Here is a 17,742-nt window from a genome sequence, read left to right on the forward strand (position 1 = left end):
CAGGAGAGGTGACAGTGCCCAGGGTCACCGGGCAGGCAGGCTTCGCAGGCTCCAGGGTGGCCGCAGAGCCCCTTTACCAAGGCCCCCTCCCCTCCAGCCCCACGTAGAGGGGAGCCTGAGGCCTGGAAGGAGAAAGGCCATTTGCCTAAACTGTTCATAGGCAAGGCAGGGGGCCTGGGTTCTGGCTAGTCTTTGTGTTTCCTACTGTGACCTTTGTGTCTCTCCCAGCCTGTGTCTTGGTCTACAAAACGGGGACAGCCATCACCCACCAGGTTCCTGGGCAGAAGTGAGGAGGTGTCAGCTGCCCCCTGCAGTGCTTGATCCTCATGCATTGAGCACTGAATTGTACATAGCTGCACAGATGGGTAAACTGAGACCCTGAGCGGGAATAACAACCATATTGGGTCAGAGGGTACCGAACACCAGACACGCACAAGAGGTGATCATAGCAGGAACCAGTTTATTGGTTGAGGTGGTGGGGAACAGGGGGGTTAGAGGCCACACCATGAGGAGCGAGGGCTCAGGCCTCCCCAGGGCCCTGGAAATCCATGCCCTCCACCAAGTCCTGCAGGTAGGCCTTGTACTGGTCGGAGGTGAGGGAGAGTGGGTGGCTGTTGGAAATGTGCAGGTCCACAGTGTTCTCCAGGGAGGAGGCACCCCCTACCCGGGCGATTTCTACCAAGGCCCTGAGGCACGTGGGCACAACCTGCGGGGGAAGTGGGGACAGGAGTCAGGGAAAACATCCAGCCAGTACTGGTCCACCAAGGTAGGAGTCAGGGCTGGGAGGACTACAACTCCCCGCAGCCGCTGCTGTAACCCAGGGTGAACCATAGGCCCAGGCCCAGGGCTGCTGGGAGCTGTGGGCTGCTGGGAGTTGTACTTTTACACACACACACACACACACACACACACCCCATAGGCCCAGGGCTGCTGGGCTGCTGGGAGTTGTACTTTTACACACACACACACACACCCCATAGGCTCAGGGCTGCTGGGTTGCTGGGAGTTGTACTTTTACACACACACACCCCCCATAGGCCCAAGGCTGCTGGGAGTTGTAGTTTTACACACACACACACACACACACACACACACACGTCAGGGCTGAGCAGTCTGTGATCTTGACTCCTGGGAGCCACAGCCATGGCCTCACAATGGCAGCTAAAACTTGAGTCCACCAGCTTCTACATGGTTTAGAGCAGGGGTCCCCAACCCCCCACGGCCTGTTAGGGACCAGGTTGCACAGCAGGATGTGAGCAGCGGGTGGGGGAATTTTACTGCCTGAGCTCTGCCTTCTGTGAGATCAGCGGCAGCATTAGATTCTCAGAGGAGCACGAACTCTGTCGAACTGTGCACGCGAGGGATCTAGGCTGCTCCTCAGGAGAATCTAATGCCTGATGATCTGCAGTGGAGCAGTTTCATCCCGAAACCACCCCCTCCCTGTCCGTGGAAAAATTATCTTCCATGAGACTGGTCCCTGGTGCCAAATAGTTTGGGGACCACTGGTTTAGAGAGTTCAAAACAGGTTCTGCAGGTGAGGCCATGGGAAGGAGCTCCCGGGGATGAAAAACTGGTTATTGCAGAAATCTTGGAAGTTGCAGTTTTTTAGAGGGCCCTCTGGGAGTTGGAGTTCCTGGGAGCAACCTCTTCCCTCTGTAAGGCCACCCCTCTCAGCCCCAGGGACTCAGGTCTGCAGGCACCTTGACCATCACAAGCCTCTTGGTCCACGGCTGGTCCTGGGGCCATGACTCCCCAACACAGAACCAGAGGGCATAGCGTGGTGAGCGTCCGCTTCCTTCCGTGAAGGTAATCAGATCTGGGGGCCCAGGAGCCTAGTCAGGGATGAGAAGAGGACCCTCTACCCACCCTTCCCCGTAAACTTGAATGATAACCCCCACCATCTCCCCTGACCTAAGGCCCTCTGCTGCCTCGACCAGGGGACTGCTTGTTTGGGGAAAGTCCCCTCCTTCCCTCCCTCCCTCCCTCCCATCAGGGTAGGGTTGTTGGAAGGCCACACCCCCAAGCCCCCAAGCCTCAGCATTCATAACAGGCCCAGAGTAGGGGGCCCATGCTCCCAAGGAAGCTCAGTGAATCTGGAGAAGCTGGTTGGCATTCAGTCCCGTCTGAGGCTGCACTGTCCAATTGCAGCCATTAGTCATGTAAGGTTATTTCAGTTTAAATTGTAACCAATTAAAACGAATCACGTCCTGGTTGCACTCGCCTCACCTGAGTGCTCGGCCCCTGTGGCTAGTGGCTGCTGCACTGGACAGTGCAGGTGACTGTCATTTCCATCATGGCAGAAAGTGCCATCGCACAGCAAAACCCTAAGGGATGTAGCTTTCCTGCTATTGGTCTGTTCACCATCATTAGTTACGATGATGATGACAGTGGCAGCTAATTCTCTGAGCACGCTCTGTATACTGGGCCTGTGTCTCACCCCAGCGCTGGCAGGCAGGTAGAGAGAGGAGACTGTCCTTGGATTCCACGGGCTCAGGGCAAAGTCCTTTGCCTCAGTTATACAGCCAAGGGCAGCCAGGGTCTGAATTCAGTCTTAATCCTGAGTTTTTTTTTTTTGTTCGAGATGGAGTCTCGCTCTGTCGCCAGGCTAGAGTGCAGTGGTGCAATCTCAGCTCACTGCAATCTCCGCCTCCTGGGTTCAAGCGATTCTCCTGCCTCAGCCTCCTGAGTAGCTGGGATTACAGGCACGTGCCACCACACCCGACTATTTTTTTGTATCTTTAGCAGAGATGGGGTTTCACTATGTTGGCCAGGCTGGTCTCGAACTCCTGAACTTGTCATCCGCCCACCTCGGCCTCCCAAAGTGCTGGGACTACAGGCGTGAGCCACCGTGCCCGGCCAATCCTGAGTTGTTAACCACTGTGCAGGCTGCTTCGTACCGGCCAGGGTGAAGCCCCCGTCTCACTCACCTACAATGAAGGGCCCCAGGTCGAACACGCCTCCTTCCTTGTCCTTGGGGACCTCACCGTCAGGCCCATGCCCGCTGTTGGGGAGGAGCTCCTCGCTCACTGCCCAGTATGTGTGGCAGTGCCCCAGCCGCTGGGCCCAGAGCCACTGCCCAGCCCGCCAGAGAGCCAGTCCCCCACCCAGGCAGCTCAGCACATGCCTCACGTAGCTCATCACTCCCCTGTCTGTCAGGGACACGCCAGGGTCTGGCAGTGTGATTGGCCATCCAGGCAGCGTCCTGTCTCCCACTTCGGACCCCACCAGCCGCAGGCCCTCTGGGCAGGAGATGGTCTGCTGGAAGACTTGGCGGCCCCGGTAGAAGGCTGTCACCTCAAACTCCCACTCTGAGCAGCAGCAGCAGCGGCATGAAGGGGAGAGGGATTGAGAGTCAGGGGCTGCCACCCAGACCTCAGCCCTCCCAGTCTACAGCTGACACTCACCTTCCCCCGGCACCAACAGCCGCTTCAGTGGGTTCTCAGAGGGCCCCAAGTTTGGGAAGGGAGTGGGATTGTCCAAGCTGGGGCTCTGCTGGGGCTGAGGGCAGGGCTCAGGGGCTACAGCCAGGCTTGGGGGTCCCGGATCTGGGAGTGGGGCCAACACCATGTTACCCAGTAACTCATCCAGAATGTCTTCCTGGAGGGAAACAAAAAAAGAACCAGGCATTTCCATAGCCTTTTCTGGAGACTTCATACGGACCAGGTCTGTTCTAGCAATGCAGGGAGGTCAGGCTTGAGCTCTGCCTTCAAGGGGCTTCCAGCCTGGGGACAGAGCCAGCCATGGCATCAACAGCCAAACAAACACTAATGAACGCCAGGTGCTACCATTCCAACCCAAGGATCTGGCTCTATGCAGATAAGACCTGGGCAGAGCAGGCTGGGTAGAATTTCAGAGGGGATGCTCCCCGGGCTCGGGCCTCAGCAGGATCAAGGTGAGGGAGTTTTTCAGTTCCCAAGAGGCTGACAGCCCCTTGCCAATCGAAATCCATGAAATCCCGGGAAGGTGTGCTCGGGCCTTGAATGCTGGGTGAAGACTTGGAATCTTCTCCTGAGGAGACTGGAGCAGGGACAGACAGGGCCAGCACTGGCTCAGGTGAGGGGCAGGCTGGAGGCAGGGGAGCGGGGTGGGGGGATGGTCTAGAGGGAGAGGACGAGGCCCATGGGGAGAGGTCAGAGACTGAGGGGCATGAAGGTTGGGCACATTCTCACCTGGGTATCAGAAGTACTGCCTCCGCCATTGGTGTCTGGAGAGGTGTCTGGCTGGGAAAAGTCCCCAACTCCTGTTGAGAAAGGTGGTGAGGGGAGTAGGCGTGCCAGGAACCCTTGGGGCCCCAGCCTCCCACACGAACCCCAATCTGGCAGACCTGAGTTCACAAACTCGTAGATTTTATGTGGGTCATGAGGGTCCTTGCTCCGGTCCTCTGCTAAACGCAAGCCTTCTTTGCGGTTGAGGGCAGAACGGAAATTCCTCTTCCAGGTTGGCAGGTCTGGCTTATCCCTCCCGGGAACGTATGCACCAGTGGCCTCGGCCCAGGCCTGGGGCAACAGTGGTGTCAGGATAGTGGAAGAGGACGACTTAGATCCTAACCCTGTCTCCTGAGTCCTAACACCACCCTCTTTCCCTGGCAAGTTCTAACTCTGCAAGTTCCATCCCCAAATCCCCCCGTCCCACCTACCTCCATCCCCTACCTCTAGTTTTCAAAAGCCTTTTTTTCTTTTTGAGATGGAGTTTCACTCTTATCACCCAGGCTGGAATGCAATGGTGCAATCTCAGCTCACTGCAACTTCCACCTCCCCGGTTCAAGCGATTCTCCTGTCTCAGCCTCCTGAGTAGCTGGGATTACAGGTGGGCACCACTACACCTGGCTAATTTTTGTATTTTTAGTAGAGACGGGGTTTCACCATGTTGGCCAGGCTGGTCTTGAACTCCTGACCTTAGGTGATCCGTCCTCCTCGGCCTCCCAAAGTGCTAGGATTACAGGCATGAGCTACTGTGTTCGGCTTCTTCAAAAGCCTTTGAAACCTCTTTGGTTTTTGTTTTGTTTCGTTTTTGTTTTTAAAGAGATGGAGCCTATGTTGCCTAAGCTGGCCTCAAACTCCTGGGCTCAAGCGATCCTCCCGCCTTGGCCTTGCAAAGTGTTGGGATTACAGGTGTGAACCACCGCGTCCGGCCCAAAAACCTTTTCTTTCTAAGCCAGGCTTCCAAGTCCAACTTGGTGTCTAACCCCGTGCACCACCTGCCCCGCGACACCCTCTGTGATAACCCCGCCCCTCAAACTCTTTACCACCTCTGGCACATACTAATTCGGTGGTTAGGAACCTCAGATTTGTGGCTCCAGGTCTCACTTCTGATGTTTCAAGAACCATCCCCCAGTATCTATCCTACAACCAAGAGCCCCGGCCCCTAGAGAGCCCCAAACCCCCGGGATGCATTTCCTTTTCGTACTAACCGGCTGGCTTTCCCAGTTTTATTCCCGTAACCAGGCAGCTCCAACCCTGCTTGCGCCCCACCATCAGTCAGCTGATCCGGCTAGCCCCGCCCCTCCCGTTCTAGCCCCACCCACCAGCGTTGGCACTAGCCCGCCCCTCGCGCGCCACCTCCGCCTTCTCAGCCCGGCCCACTAGGAGTCCTTTCCGCCCAGCGCGCAGCTGCGGGTTTCCAGCGTCCCAGGTCCTCGCACGCACCTGGAAGATTCCGAAATCCTCCTGCTGTGCATCCTGCCGTAGGCCGTGCTTCCAAGGGATGCGGAAGCGCGTGCGGCTCTTGTTCACCCAGGCCACGCCCTCCAGTTGCCCCAGGTCCAGCTGCGACACCAGCCAGGGCAGGATCCGTGGCTTTGGGGTTCCCATGGTCCGGCCTGCGCGTATAGGGCATTTCCTGGGCGCGACCGGCCTCCCCCGGACCCACCTGGCCTGGAGTTTCCGCACTCAGACCTCCTTCTCACGGGCCACGGCACAGGTCCTTCACCCATATTTTCGGGGATACAAACAGGAAACCTCCTCTTCCCATCCTCCCATCCTCCCATCCTCCCGAGAGGCTCTCTAATCAGCTAGGGTTCCTTCCCATATCCATGGCACACCCTTCCCCAGCGTCTTCAATGCAGACCCTCCACTCCCTCAATTCTGCCAGTATAGACCTCCTCTCTCCCCCACATCATCGAAAGTAAGTATCCCCACTTTCAGGGTAGCATCCTCTTTCCCTAGTTATTTCAGTGCAGAATCGATTTCACGTGTAAGCCTCTACCTCCTGCACTTACCCCAGTGTAGACCCCCTTCCACAGTCCCCCTACAGAAGATCTCCCGAAACATTTCCAACACAGAACTTCCATCCAATTCCCCCTCGACTGCCCGCCTCCCTCCTCCAGGACAGAGCACGCCCCAGGTTTCGAGAGTGAACTACCCCCATCTACGGAGTCCACCCCTCCCTCTCTAGAACCCCCTCAGTGTAGACGCCTCCTCTTTTCCTCTTCCCTCCCTACTTTTTCTAGTTTTTCTGCAGCCGACCTCCAGCGTCGGCCACTGTAGCTCCTTCCTTGCTCCACTTTCCCCAGAGTACACAGCCTGCCTTTCCACTCTCCGTGCAGACCCATCCTCTTTCCCGCTCCTCGCTCTCGGACGCCACCAACGCTCTCCCGGGCTCTTCCGCGTTACCTACGATGGAAGGTCGGGGCGTGCGGGGAGCTGGAGCCCACTCCTGTCTTCGGGCTCCGGGTAGCTCTCAAACTCGAGGCTGCGCACCCCCTTTCCCGTCAGCTGAGCTCTAGAGCGCTGGGGCTTTCTTTTCGATCGACTTCTTGAAATAACACCAACTTTATCATTCTTTGGGTAACAGACCCGAGAGCCGATAGGACGGCCCACTGGGCCCGGGGCTGTCCCCGCCCCTATGCCCTTTTTTGGGTTTCCGGCCAGAGGCATGCTGGGAGCGTCACATGCAAATTGACCGTGCACCCAGCGTTCCGCCCTTTCTACGTTGGGCCGGTTAGCGACCCGGCCCAGTGCGCAGGCGCGGGAAAGTTGAACTAATAAAGTTTGTACGAGTTGAGTGGAGGAGACCGCAAGTTGAGTGGAGGAGACCGCAAGTTGAGTGGAGGAGGCGGCGGTGGGGCCTCGGACCAGGTCAGCGGCGTGTTGACGAGGGGTGGGGTGAGGAGGGAAGAGAAGGGGGACAGGATTCAGTAGTGGGCACCCCAGTCCCGCTTCTCCGACATCCAAGGGTCCAGGGTCCTCCAGATTCCAGCAGGAGTCGGAGATTTGGAACTACACCTCACAGCAGGCTGCGCGGCGAAGAAGCGCGGACCGAGGGGAAGATTTGCCCTGAAACCTCCTGGGATTGGTAGTTCCCGATGCTTTAAGGGTTTCAGGAGTTTGGCATGTGCCTCTTACAGAATCCAGGAGTTGGGGCGCTAAGCCCCTTCTTCCTGGGAGACCTAAGGGTCTGGGGCTCCAGTTTCTTTCTAAGACTCAGGAGTCTAGGACCCCAGCTCCCTCCTCCTTTAGACCCACAAATCTGGGCACCCAGCCCCACCACCTTTCCTTGGATCAAAGAGTCTTTTTCCTGATCCCTTTTTCATCTGAGGACTTAAGAATCTAGGCCCCCAGACCCACACTCTCCAAAGGACCCAGGAGTCCAGGCCCTCAGCACCTTCCTTGGGACTCACAAGTCCTGGTCCCCAAGCCTCCACTTCTTGCTAAACCCCTGGAGTCCAGTCCCTAGCCCTCTCTCTCACAGGTGCCTCCATGGCAGGCTCTGAAGAGCTGGGGCTCCGGGAAGACACGCTGAGGGTCCTAGCTGCCTTCCATAGGCATGGTGAGGCTGCCGGGTCTCCTGTTCCAACTCCACCTAGGTAAGAGGAGTGGCCCTTCTCCCCCTGGGGCCAGCATTTGAGGCTCCCTCCTAACTCCTGCTCCTGGTCTCAGTCTGTCTCCTCTCTTTGTATCTGGCTCTATTCTCTGTCTTTGGGGTTTTGGAGAGAGGTCCTCAGCGGGGGAGGGAGGGAGTTGGGGAAAGAGACTGCTTGCAGGGGATCTCTGGTGGGGTCAGTCTCTGAAGTCTTCCTCCCCAGAAGCCCTGCCCAAGAAGAGCCAACAGACTTCCTGAGCCGCCTTCGAAGATGTCTTCCCTGCTCCCTGGGGCGAGGAGCAGCCCCCTCTGAGTCCCCTCGGCCTTGCTCTCTGCCCATCCGTCCCTGCTATGGTTCAGAGCCTGGTAAGAGATTTCCATGATCATCTATGAAGCTGGCAGAACACGGGATAAGGTGCTAGTTTAAGATCACTCAGCTAGGGGGTGGCTGTGTGGAGTCTCTAGCACCAGCCTTCAGGACAGAACCGTCCTGTCCTCTCCCCTCCCCAGTTAGATTTCTGTCAATTCTGTGGGTTGGCTTTCAGAGAGCATTTGGTCAATCTGGTTGTTGTCTCTTTCCTTCCATAACTACTTCCCTGCCCCTAGGACTTTTGTAGCCAGGAATACCCCTGATAGAGGGGCAGGAGGGCTGCTTTTCAATCACATCTCCCTGGCTGTTTTAGTTGCGTGACTCTGGGGAAAATGCTTTCTCTTCCCTGCTCCCCTGTTTTTCCAATAGCAGAGTAGGAATTGGGGAGGAGGTCATTGGACTTGATCAAGATGACCCACAAGTTTCCTCGTAGGTGTGAACCTGGACAGACTAGTAATGGCTGCTGGGAGTGCTAGCTTGAAAAGGGGTTCACAGCTGGCGAGAGGAAGTGCTGTGATCAATTGGTGATGTCTGAAGTGGGTGAGGGAAGGGGGATACTAACAGTAGTGTCTTGTGTTTGCCTTCCTTGGATGAGATCATCTTCAAGGTCTAGTTGAGCTCTGACAGTCTTTTGGAGACAGATTCTTGTTCTGTCACCCAGGCTGGAGTGCAGGGGTGCAATCTCGACTCACTGCAATCCCCACCTCCTGGGTTCAAGCGATTCTCGTGCCTCAGCCTCCCGAGTGGCTGGGATTACAGGTGCACGCCAGCATATGAGCTGATTTTTGTACTTTTAGTAGACACGGGGTTTCGCCATGTTGGCCAGGCTGGCCTCAAACTCCTGGCCTCAAGTGACCCTCTCACATCGGCCTCCCAAAGTGTTGGGATTACAGACATGAGCCACCGCACCCGGTCAGCTCTTACATTCTTTTTTTTTTGAGACGGAGTTTCGCCCTTGTTGCCCAGGCTGGAGTGCAATGGCCCGATCTCGGCTCACCACAACCTCTACCTCCCGGGTTCAAGCAATTCTCCTGCCTCAGCCTCCCAAGTAGCTGGGATTACAGGCATGGGCCACCATGCCTGGCTAATTTTTTTGGTATTTTTAGTAAAGACGGGGTTTCTCCTGTTTGTCAGGCTGGTCTCGAACTCCCAACCTCAGGTGATCTGCCTGCCTAGGCCTCCCAAAGTGATGGGATTACAGGCGTGAGCCACCGCGCCTGGCCCCAGCTCTGACATTCTAAGTCCAGTTTGAGGATCTCATAAAGTGAAAAGTACAAGGGTTTTGGCATTTTTAACCAAGTTTTCTCACTGGGCCTCAGTTTACCCCATTATAAAATGGGAATCATGGCTGGGCTTGGTTGCTCACGCCTGTAATCCTAGCACTTTGGGAGGCTGAGGTGGGCGGATTGCCTGAGGTCAGGAGTTCGAGACCAGCCTGGGCACACGGTGAAACCCCATTTCTACTAAAATACAAAAAATTAGCCAGGTGTGACGGCGTGTGCCTGTAGTCCCAGCTACTCATGAGGCTGAGGCAGGAGAATTGTGAGACTCCGTTTCCCGAAATAAATAAATAAATAAATAAAATGGGAATCATTGCCACCTGCCAAGGTAGTTGAGGGAAGGAGAGGATCCATAAGTTTCCAATGTCCTAGAAACCTGTCATTAACTCTTTTCACCCCAGGCCCAGCTACTCCAGACTTCTATGCCTTGGTGGCCCAGCGGCTGGAACAGCTGGTCCAAGAGCAACTGAAATCTCCGCCTAGCCCAGGTGAGGCACAGAGGAGCCCCAGAGAAAGTTGGCGGTAGGAGGATAGTCAGGGTTCTGCCCCCAGCCAAATTCTCTTCTGCCTCCAGAATTACAGGGTCCCCCACCCACAGAGAAGGAAGCCATACTGCGGAGGCTGGTGGCCCTGCTGGAGGAGGAGGCAGAAGTCATTAACCAGAAGGTGATGGGCATCTGTCCCACTCCTTGGCAAGGACAGGAGTTGCGGAAGGGTGGGGCACTGGGATCAGAAGCTGGATCTGTATTTTCTTTGGATGGTCAGGTGGAAAGAAGCTGGGACAAGGTTTCAATGAAGGGTTGAGGCACTTTGGGAGGCCGAGTTGGGCGGATGACTTGAGGTCAGGAGTTCGAGACCAGCCTGGCCAACACGGTGAAACCCCATCTCTACTAAAAATACAAAAATTAGCCAGGTGTGGTGGCGCGCTTCTGTAATCCCAGCTACTCAGAAGGCTGAGGCAGGAGAATCGCTTTAGCCCAGGAGGCGGAGGTTGCAGTGAGCCAAGATTGCACCACTGCACTCCAGCCTGGGTGACAGAGTGAGACTCTGTCTTTAAAAAAAAAAAAAAAAAAGAATGGTTGAATGACAGGGGTATAGTTAGGGTAGTACTGTAATGTAAATTAGTGGTTTTAATTGATTGTTAGAGGGGCATGGTCTAAATGCAGAGGGTGAGGCCATCAAAAACATCGACAAGAGACTGGCCAAGTTGGGGAAGTAAGGGAATGAATGTGGGGGTGGGGGGAGTGGCTAAAATCTTACTGAGCATAGAAGGGACCTGGCTTAGAATGTAGGGGAAAATGTACTACCAGAGGAGGCGTGGCTTGTGGCTGTGTCCTGGAATCTGATCGGCTTCGGAGCTTGGACAAGGTACATCGTCCTCTAATATTAATTGAATGGTAGAGGGCAAGATTGTTGTAGACACTAGGTTGGCCCCTGGGAAAGGCCACCAGGGGCATGGCTAGATTAACTCAGTTACAGTAGAGATTGGCCCTGATTGGCTGTTGAGGCAAGGGCCGGGCATGGCTTAGCGACTCACGTTCTAGGCCAGTATCCCGGGGGGTAGTTTGGCAGAGACCCTAGAGTCTGGCTTGATTGGCTAATATGGATGAGGGGTGGCCTAGAACTTTAGCATCTAGAACGATCCTGAACGGGGAAGCCACGCCTCCCCGCCCCCTATTGGTTGGCCCCGGGGGCGCTGCTGACGCGGACCCTGCCTCTTCCACCCTACAGCTGGCCTCGGACCCCGCCCTGCGCAGCAAGCTGGTCCGCCTGTCCTCCGGCTCTTTCGCCCGCCTGGTGGAGCTGTTCTGTAGCCGGGAGGACAGCTCTCGCCCAAGCCGAGCATGCCCCGGGCCCCCGCCTCCTTCCCCGGAGCCCCTGGCCCGCCTGGCCCTGGCCATGGAGCTGAGCCGGCGCGTGGCCGGGCTGGGGGGCACCCTGGCCGGACTCAGCGTGGAGCACGTGCACAGCTTCACGCCCTGGATCCAGGCCCACGGGGGCTGGGTGAGCCACTGAAGCCTCTCTCCGGGCCTCACTTTACCCAGCTGTCATGTGATAGAGGACGGGCGGGGACTTCTTAGGTTCCTCTCAGACCTCAGGTATTCTCCCAGCTCCACTGCGTTCGTTCTGTGTTGAGCCCTTGCTGTATGCCAGGACTGCAGCGATGAGTGCAGACTCTATGCCTGGCGTCAACGACTGGGTACGCTAATACTGTGAGTGTGAAACCAGTGACTGAGGTTACTCAGGGAGAGGCCGGACGAGGTGGCTCATGCCTGTAATCCCAGCACTTTTGGAGGCCGAGGCAGGAGAATTATTTGAGGCCAGGAGTTCAAGACCAGCCTGGACAACATAGTAAGACCCCATCTCTACAAAAATTGAAAATAATTAGCCAGGGTCGGGTGCGGTGGCTCACACCTGTAATCCCAGCACTTCGGGAGGCCGAGGCAGGTGGATCACCTGAGGTCAGGAGTTCGAGACCAGCCTGGCCAACGTGGTGAAACCCTGTCTCTACTAAAAAAAAATACATAAATTAGCCGGGCGCGGTGGCAGGTGCCTGTAATCCCAGCTACTGGGGAGATTGAGGCATGAGAATCGCTTGAACCTGGGAGGCAGAGATTGCAGTGAGCTGAGATCATGCCACTGCCCTCCAGCCTGGGTGACAGAGTGAGACTGTGTCTCAACAAAATAATATAATAATAAAAACTGGGTGCGTTGGCTCACGCCTGTAATCCCAGCACTTTGGGAGGCTGAGGTGGGTGGATCACTTGAGGTCAGGAGTTTGAGACCAGCCTGATCATGGTGACATCCAGTCTCTACTAAAAATACAAAATTAGCCGGGCATGCCTGTAATCCCAGCTAGGGAGGCTGAGGCAAGAGAATTGCTTGAACCCAGGAGGCAGAGGTTGTAGTGAGCCGAGATTGCACCACTGCACTCCAGCCTGGGCAACAAGAGTGGAACTCTGTCTCAAAAAATAAATAAATAAAAATTTTAAAAATTAATAATAATTAGCAAAGCATGGTAGCACGCACGTTTACTCCCAGCTACTCAGGAGGCAGAGGAGCCGGGAGGATCACTTGAGCCCAGGAGTTCAAGGCTGCGGTGAGCTATGATTGTGCCACTGTACTCCAGTGTGGGTGATAGAGTGGGACCCTGTCTCAAAAAATAAAGTAGTGAGAGTAGTAGTGCTACCTCAAAGGGTCGCTCTGAGGGTTAAAATGGGGTCAATCTGGTAAGCCCTCTGTGCACTGCCTGGCATATGGGCATTTTGTTGGTGAGGTTATATGGCTACCTGCTGCCTTTCCAACAGTGCCTGCCAGGATGCCCTCCCGGGGAACCCCCTGCCTCCATCCTCTGCTCCTTCTGGTGGGCTCTGGTTTCACCCCCAACGAGGCCTTCCCAGGTCCCCATCGACAATCACAGCCACCTCCACACCCTCCCACCGCCCTCCTTCCCCCTTCCTGCTTTACTTTTCCTTCCATAGCACTTTGTGCCTTCCAACAGATGGTGTAATTGACTTGTTTTACTTATCTTATGGTTTATTTTTCTTTGTTGGTGTCTCCCGCCTCTAACACATCAGCTTCAGAAGACCCAGAAGTCTTCCCCTCTCCTTTTCTTACTTTATCTTCAGTGCCGGTTTCAGAGGTGGATTGGGCTCTAGCATGCTGGCCCTGTGGCTTGGCTACTGTCGCAGTCTCCCTGAGCGGCACTCTCCCCCCTGGTCCAGTGAGCACCGTCTCATTTACCTGCCTTGGGGGGTCGCTGTGGGTATTCACTGAGAGAGGGACACAAGCCAGGCTCTGGATGGAACCGGTTTCCCTGGCAGGAGCTGGTGAAGTGTGTTTGAGGAGCAGGGAGGAGGAGGCCAGTAGGGCTGGAGTAGGGTGAGCGGGAGAGAAATGAGAGGAGGAGAGGCGCCGGGCCAGCCAGGACCCTGTGGTCGCGGTGAGTGAGAACTCGGACTTTGACTTTGGGTAAGCCAAGGTCTCTGAGCAGCAGAGGGACAGGCGCTGATTTAGGCGCTAATGGGCGCCCTCTGGCGGCCTCCTGGGGACAGACTGCTGGGGGCGAGGGCAGAAGTAGGGGCACAGGCAGGAGGTGAGTGGATCTGATACAAGTCGGAGGCAGTGGAGAATGCTGGATTTAACTTAGCGGTGAAGCTGACAGATTTGGCTAATGGGCCAGATGTGGGGACAGACTAAGGGATGCTGGCCCGAGCAGCTGCAGGGTGACATCTTAAGTTCCCCGAGATGGGGAAGGTGTGGGGACGGGGGCGATGGTGGGGAGCAGGACTGGAGGTGGTCCAGTCTACAGTAAGATCAGAACTCATAGCACATGTTGAGGGGACTGGATATGTGTTGGGCTCAGCAAAGAAGCTCGTTTATTTTATTTTATTTTATTTTAATTTTTGAGATGGAGTCTCACTCTATTGCCCAGACTGGAGTGCAGTGGCACGACCCTGGCTCACTGCAACCTCCACCTCCTGGGTTCAAGCGATTCCCTGCCTCAGCCTCCTGAGTAGCTGGGGTTACAGGCGCACACCACCATGTTCGGCTAATTTTGTAGTTTTAGCAGAGACGGGGTTTTGCCATGTTGGCCAGGCTGGTCTCAAACTCTTGGCCTCAAGTGATCCACCTGCCTCAGCCTCCCAAAGTGCTGGAATTACAGGCTGAGCTACCACGCCTGGACAATTTCTTAAAAAAATTTTTTTAAAGTAGGATTGATAGCAGATGAGTTTTCTTGGTGGGCCAGGTCCTCTGCCAGGGATTTCAATGGAATGATCCCATTTAAACCCACTACAGCCTCATGGGGCTCTTATTATCCTTGTCTTGTGGGGGCAGAGATGGAAAGTCCCCAGCATGCAGAGTGGTGGAATCTGGATTTGTACACGAAGCCACGACTCTGAATTGTTCAAATCCCAAGACTGTCTTCCCCGTCTCTGACTCTGTCCCCCGACTCTTCACTCTCTCTGGGTCTCTGTCTAACCCCACTGCAGTGCCCTGACCCTCCTTGGGCTCAACCTTTCCTCCTCCTGCTAGGACCCTGTCCCCCTCATCCCTGTGCCTTTCTGTCTGGGTCTCTGTCCCCTTCTCTGGGTGTCTGTCGCCCTCCGCTCTCTGGTTCTTCGCCTTCCCGTCTCTGATCTCACAGGGCTGATGTGGACGCTGCTGTATGGGGGGAACACCTGCCCTGCTCACAGGGCTCTGCCACTTTTCCCTTCCAGGAGGGCATCCTGGCCGTTTCACCCGGGGACTTGAACTTGCCATTGGACTGAGCTCTTTCTCAGAAGCTGCTACAAGATGACACCTCATGTCCTTGCCCTCTTCGTGTGCTTTTCCAAGCCTTCCTATTCCACTCAGGGCTGTGGGGTGGTGGTTGCCCTACCTGTTTTTGCCAAAAATAAATTGTTTAAAACTTTTCATATTAAAAACGTTACAAAGTATTGAATTGTCTGTCCTTACGCTTGAGAACTAAAGTTCTAAGGAGAGGGGATTTGGTTCAGAGATTTCTGTGGCTTACACAAATTGAGGAAAGAACCAGTTCATTATTCTAGAAATATTTATTTGCAGCACCTACAAGAGCCTGTCTCCTGGACATGTAACATGTTTGAGAGAATATCTGTAAATATTCCAGCAACTTGCATTTTTTTTTCCTATTGCACGATCTGGTTATTCTAGCTAATGCCGTGTGATGGTCATGCAGTCTTTCCAGCGAGTTCCACAGAAAGGTACAGTCTAACTTCACCTGTGTCTAGGACACCACCCTCTTCTTGTTTTTCTCGTCCCATTGCTCCTTTCAAGTCTCTCTTGCTGGTTTCTCATCTACCTACAGACCAGTGGTTTGTCACACACACCCCCCACTCCCCCTTTTTTTTTGGAGTTAGGGTCTTGCTCTATTGCCTATACTTGCACTGTTGTATAGATACAGTGGCACTATCATGGCTCACTGCAGCCTCAACCTCCTGGGCTCAAGTGATCCTCCCACTTCAGCCTCTCTAGTAGCTAGAACTAAAGGCATGCGACACCACGCCTAGCTAATTTTTAAAAAAGAATTTTTATGGGAGGCCGAGGCAGGTGGATCACTTGAGGTCAGGAGTTCAAGAACAGCCCGGCCAACATGGTGAAACCCCATCTCTACTAAAAATACAAAAATTAGCCGGGCATGGTGGTGGGTGCCTGTAATCCCAGCTACCTGGGAGGCTGAGTCATGAGACTCGCTTGAACCCGGGAGGCAAGAGGTTGCAGTGAGTTGAGATCACGCCACTGCACTCCAGCCTGGGCAACAGAGCGAGACTCCGTCTCAAAAAAAAAAAATTGTAGAAATGGAGTCTCACTTCTGTTGCCCAGGCTGGTCTCCACCTCCTGGGCTCAAGCGATCCTCCTACCTTGGCATCCCAAAGTCCTGGGATCACAGGCATGAGTCACTGTGCCTGGGCGGTTTGTCTCCTTTATAGGGCCATATCCCCCTTCACAGAGTAATGTTTGTAAATTAATAAAGTGAAATGTACAGGATTACAAACCAAACCAATTACAGTTGATCCTCAATATTTGTAGATTATTTGCAAATTTGCATCCTTGCTACAACGTATTCATACCCCAAAAATTAAGGCAGTGCTTTTGTGGTGTTTTGGAGGGCAATGCTTATGCACAGAGCTGCAACAAGCTAAAGACCTGATGTGCATATTTGCAGCTGGGCTCCTCTTGCTTCAGCTCAAACACTGGAAACAAATGTCCTTTTCTTGGTTTGTTTAGTGCCACGCTTTTCAATTTATTTATTTATTTATTTATTTATTTATTTATTTTTTAAGTTAGAGTCTCGGTCTGTCACTGAAGCTGGAGTGCAATGGCTTCATCTTGGCTCACTGCAACCTCCACCTCCTGAGCTCAAGCGATTCTCCTTCCTCAGCCTCCCAAGTAGCTGGGATTACAGGCGTGTGCCACCAGTCCTGGCTAATTTTTTTATTTTTGTTTTTATTTATTTTATTTTATTATTTTTTGAGATGGAGTCTCACTGTGTCGCCTAGGCTGGAGTGCAGTGGCACCATCTCAGCTCACTGTGACCTCTGCCTCCCGGGTTCACGTGATTCTCCTGCCTCAGCCTCCGGAGCAGCTGGGACTACCGGCGCCCACCACCACGCCCGGCTGATTTTTGTTTTTTTTAGTAGAGACGGGGGTTTCACCATATTGGCCAGGCTGGTCTCGAACTCCTGACCTTGTGATCCGCCCACCTCGGCCTTCCAAAGTGCTGGGATTACAGGCATGAGTTACCGCGCCCGACCTAATTTTTTTTTTTTTTTTTTTTTTTTTTGAGACAGAGTCTCTCTCGCTCTGTCGCCCAGGCTGGAGTGCAGTGGCGCGATCTCGGCTCACTGCAAGCTCCGCCTCCCGGGTTCACGCCATCCTCCTGCCTAAGCCTCCATGCCCGGCTAATTTTTTTATATTTTTAGTAGAGACGGGGGTTTCACCGTGTTAGCCAGGATGGTCTCGACCTCCTGACCTTGTAATCCGCTCGCCTCGGTCTCCCAAAATGCTGGGATTACAGATGTAAGCCACCGCGCCCGGCCGCCCGGCCTAATTTTTGTATTTTTAATAGAAATGGGGGTTTCACCATGTTGCCCAGACTGGTCTCGAACTCCTGACGTCAAGTGATCCGCCTGCCTCCGCCTCCTAAAGTGCTCGGATTACACCCGTGAGCCATCGCGCCCGAACCCTATTGGAAATTTTAAGTCTCAGGGGTTTGCCAGCGGCACGCCAGAGAATATAGCCAGAAACCAAAGAGCGAGCTCATTCCGGGATTGGAGAGAAGTGTGAGCGGAGGGAAGTAGAGGGATCGGGGAGAGGAGGGGCAGGACCCACGCATTCGGCCCTTTGCATTCAGCTTCATTCAACTAGGAACTTTTTCTGCAAATCAAGGAAAGCTTCCCGGAGGAAGTGGTGCCTAAGCTGCGCTCTTGATTCACGTTTAGAAGCTGACCAGACAAAGAGAGTTGGGCGTTCCTGGCAGGGGGAGGGACTTGGCAAAAACCAAGTGGCTTGAGAGGGGTTGATGGTTTTAAAAAACTTAGAATGATTAGGTCAAGGGCTAGGGATTTAATGTGTTGAAGACGGACTCCTATTCCTCACTTGCTTCGGGACCCCAGCTATGCCCTTCCTCTCTCTGCCTCTCACCGATTCCGTTTTTCCCCCAGGTAATGAGCACAAGCTCCCTTTTTCCTCCAGACTACCCCCGGGTTGGGAGGATCCACCGAGTGGACGAGCAGTGATAATTCCTTTGAGCCAGTCTTTGGTGCCTGA

General features: G+C 54.4%; 2 protein-coding genes across 12 annotated transcripts; one reads left to right on the forward strand and one right to left on the reverse strand.

Moving 5' to 3' along the window:
- Positions 1 to 443: 443 nt before the first annotated feature.
- On the reverse strand, positions 444 to 6,863 carry IRF3 (interferon regulatory factor 3). 7 transcript variants are annotated; one of them, XM_054462852.2, is made up of 8 exons: positions 6,612 to 6,863; positions 5,646 to 5,818; positions 4,325 to 4,496; positions 4,170 to 4,240; positions 3,405 to 3,597; positions 2,928 to 3,308; positions 1,701 to 1,832; positions 444 to 706 (listed from the first exon to the last, which is right to left on the reverse strand). In XM_054462852.2, exons 2-8 carry the CDS (start codon positions 5,808 to 5,810, stop codon positions 492 to 494), a joined length of 1,329 nt encoding a protein of 442 aa, XP_054318827.1. In that variant the 5' UTR covers positions 5,811 to 5,818; positions 6,612 to 6,863; the 3' UTR covers positions 444 to 491. The 7 variants fall into 7 exon arrangements, with proteins under 7 accessions (XP_054318827.1, XP_054318830.1, XP_054318831.1 ...); XM_054462855.2 differs by having other exon boundaries at positions 1,701 to 1,816; positions 6,616 to 6,861; XM_054462856.2 differs by having other exon boundaries at positions 1,701 to 1,816; positions 6,612 to 6,860.
- Positions 6,843 to 14,891, forward strand: BCL2L12 (BCL2 like 12). Of its 5 annotated transcripts, none has more exons than XM_054462860.1 (7): positions 6,843 to 7,076; positions 7,690 to 7,804; positions 8,024 to 8,166; positions 9,852 to 9,938; positions 10,025 to 10,116; positions 11,182 to 11,454; positions 14,673 to 14,891. In XM_054462860.1, the coding sequence occupies exons 2-7, from the start codon at positions 7,698 to 7,700 to the stop codon at positions 14,721 to 14,723; spliced, it is 753 nt and encodes a 250-aa protein (XP_054318835.1). In that variant the 5' UTR covers positions 6,843 to 7,076; positions 7,690 to 7,697; the 3' UTR covers positions 14,724 to 14,891. The 5 variants fall into 5 exon arrangements, with proteins under 5 accessions (XP_054318835.1, XP_054318836.1, XP_063513593.1 ...); XM_054462861.1 differs by having other exon boundaries at positions 8,027 to 8,166; XM_063657523.1 differs by lacking the exon at positions 11,182 to 11,454.
- The last annotated feature ends 2,851 nt before the right edge of the window (positions 14,892 to 17,742 follow it).

The sequence above is a fragment of the Pongo pygmaeus genome, chromosome 20, assembly GCF_028885625.2.
Source record: "Pongo pygmaeus isolate AG05252 chromosome 20, NHGRI_mPonPyg2-v2.0_pri, whole genome shotgun sequence".
NCBI classification, from domain to species: Eukaryota; Metazoa; Chordata; class Mammalia; order Primates; family Hominidae; genus Pongo; species Pongo pygmaeus.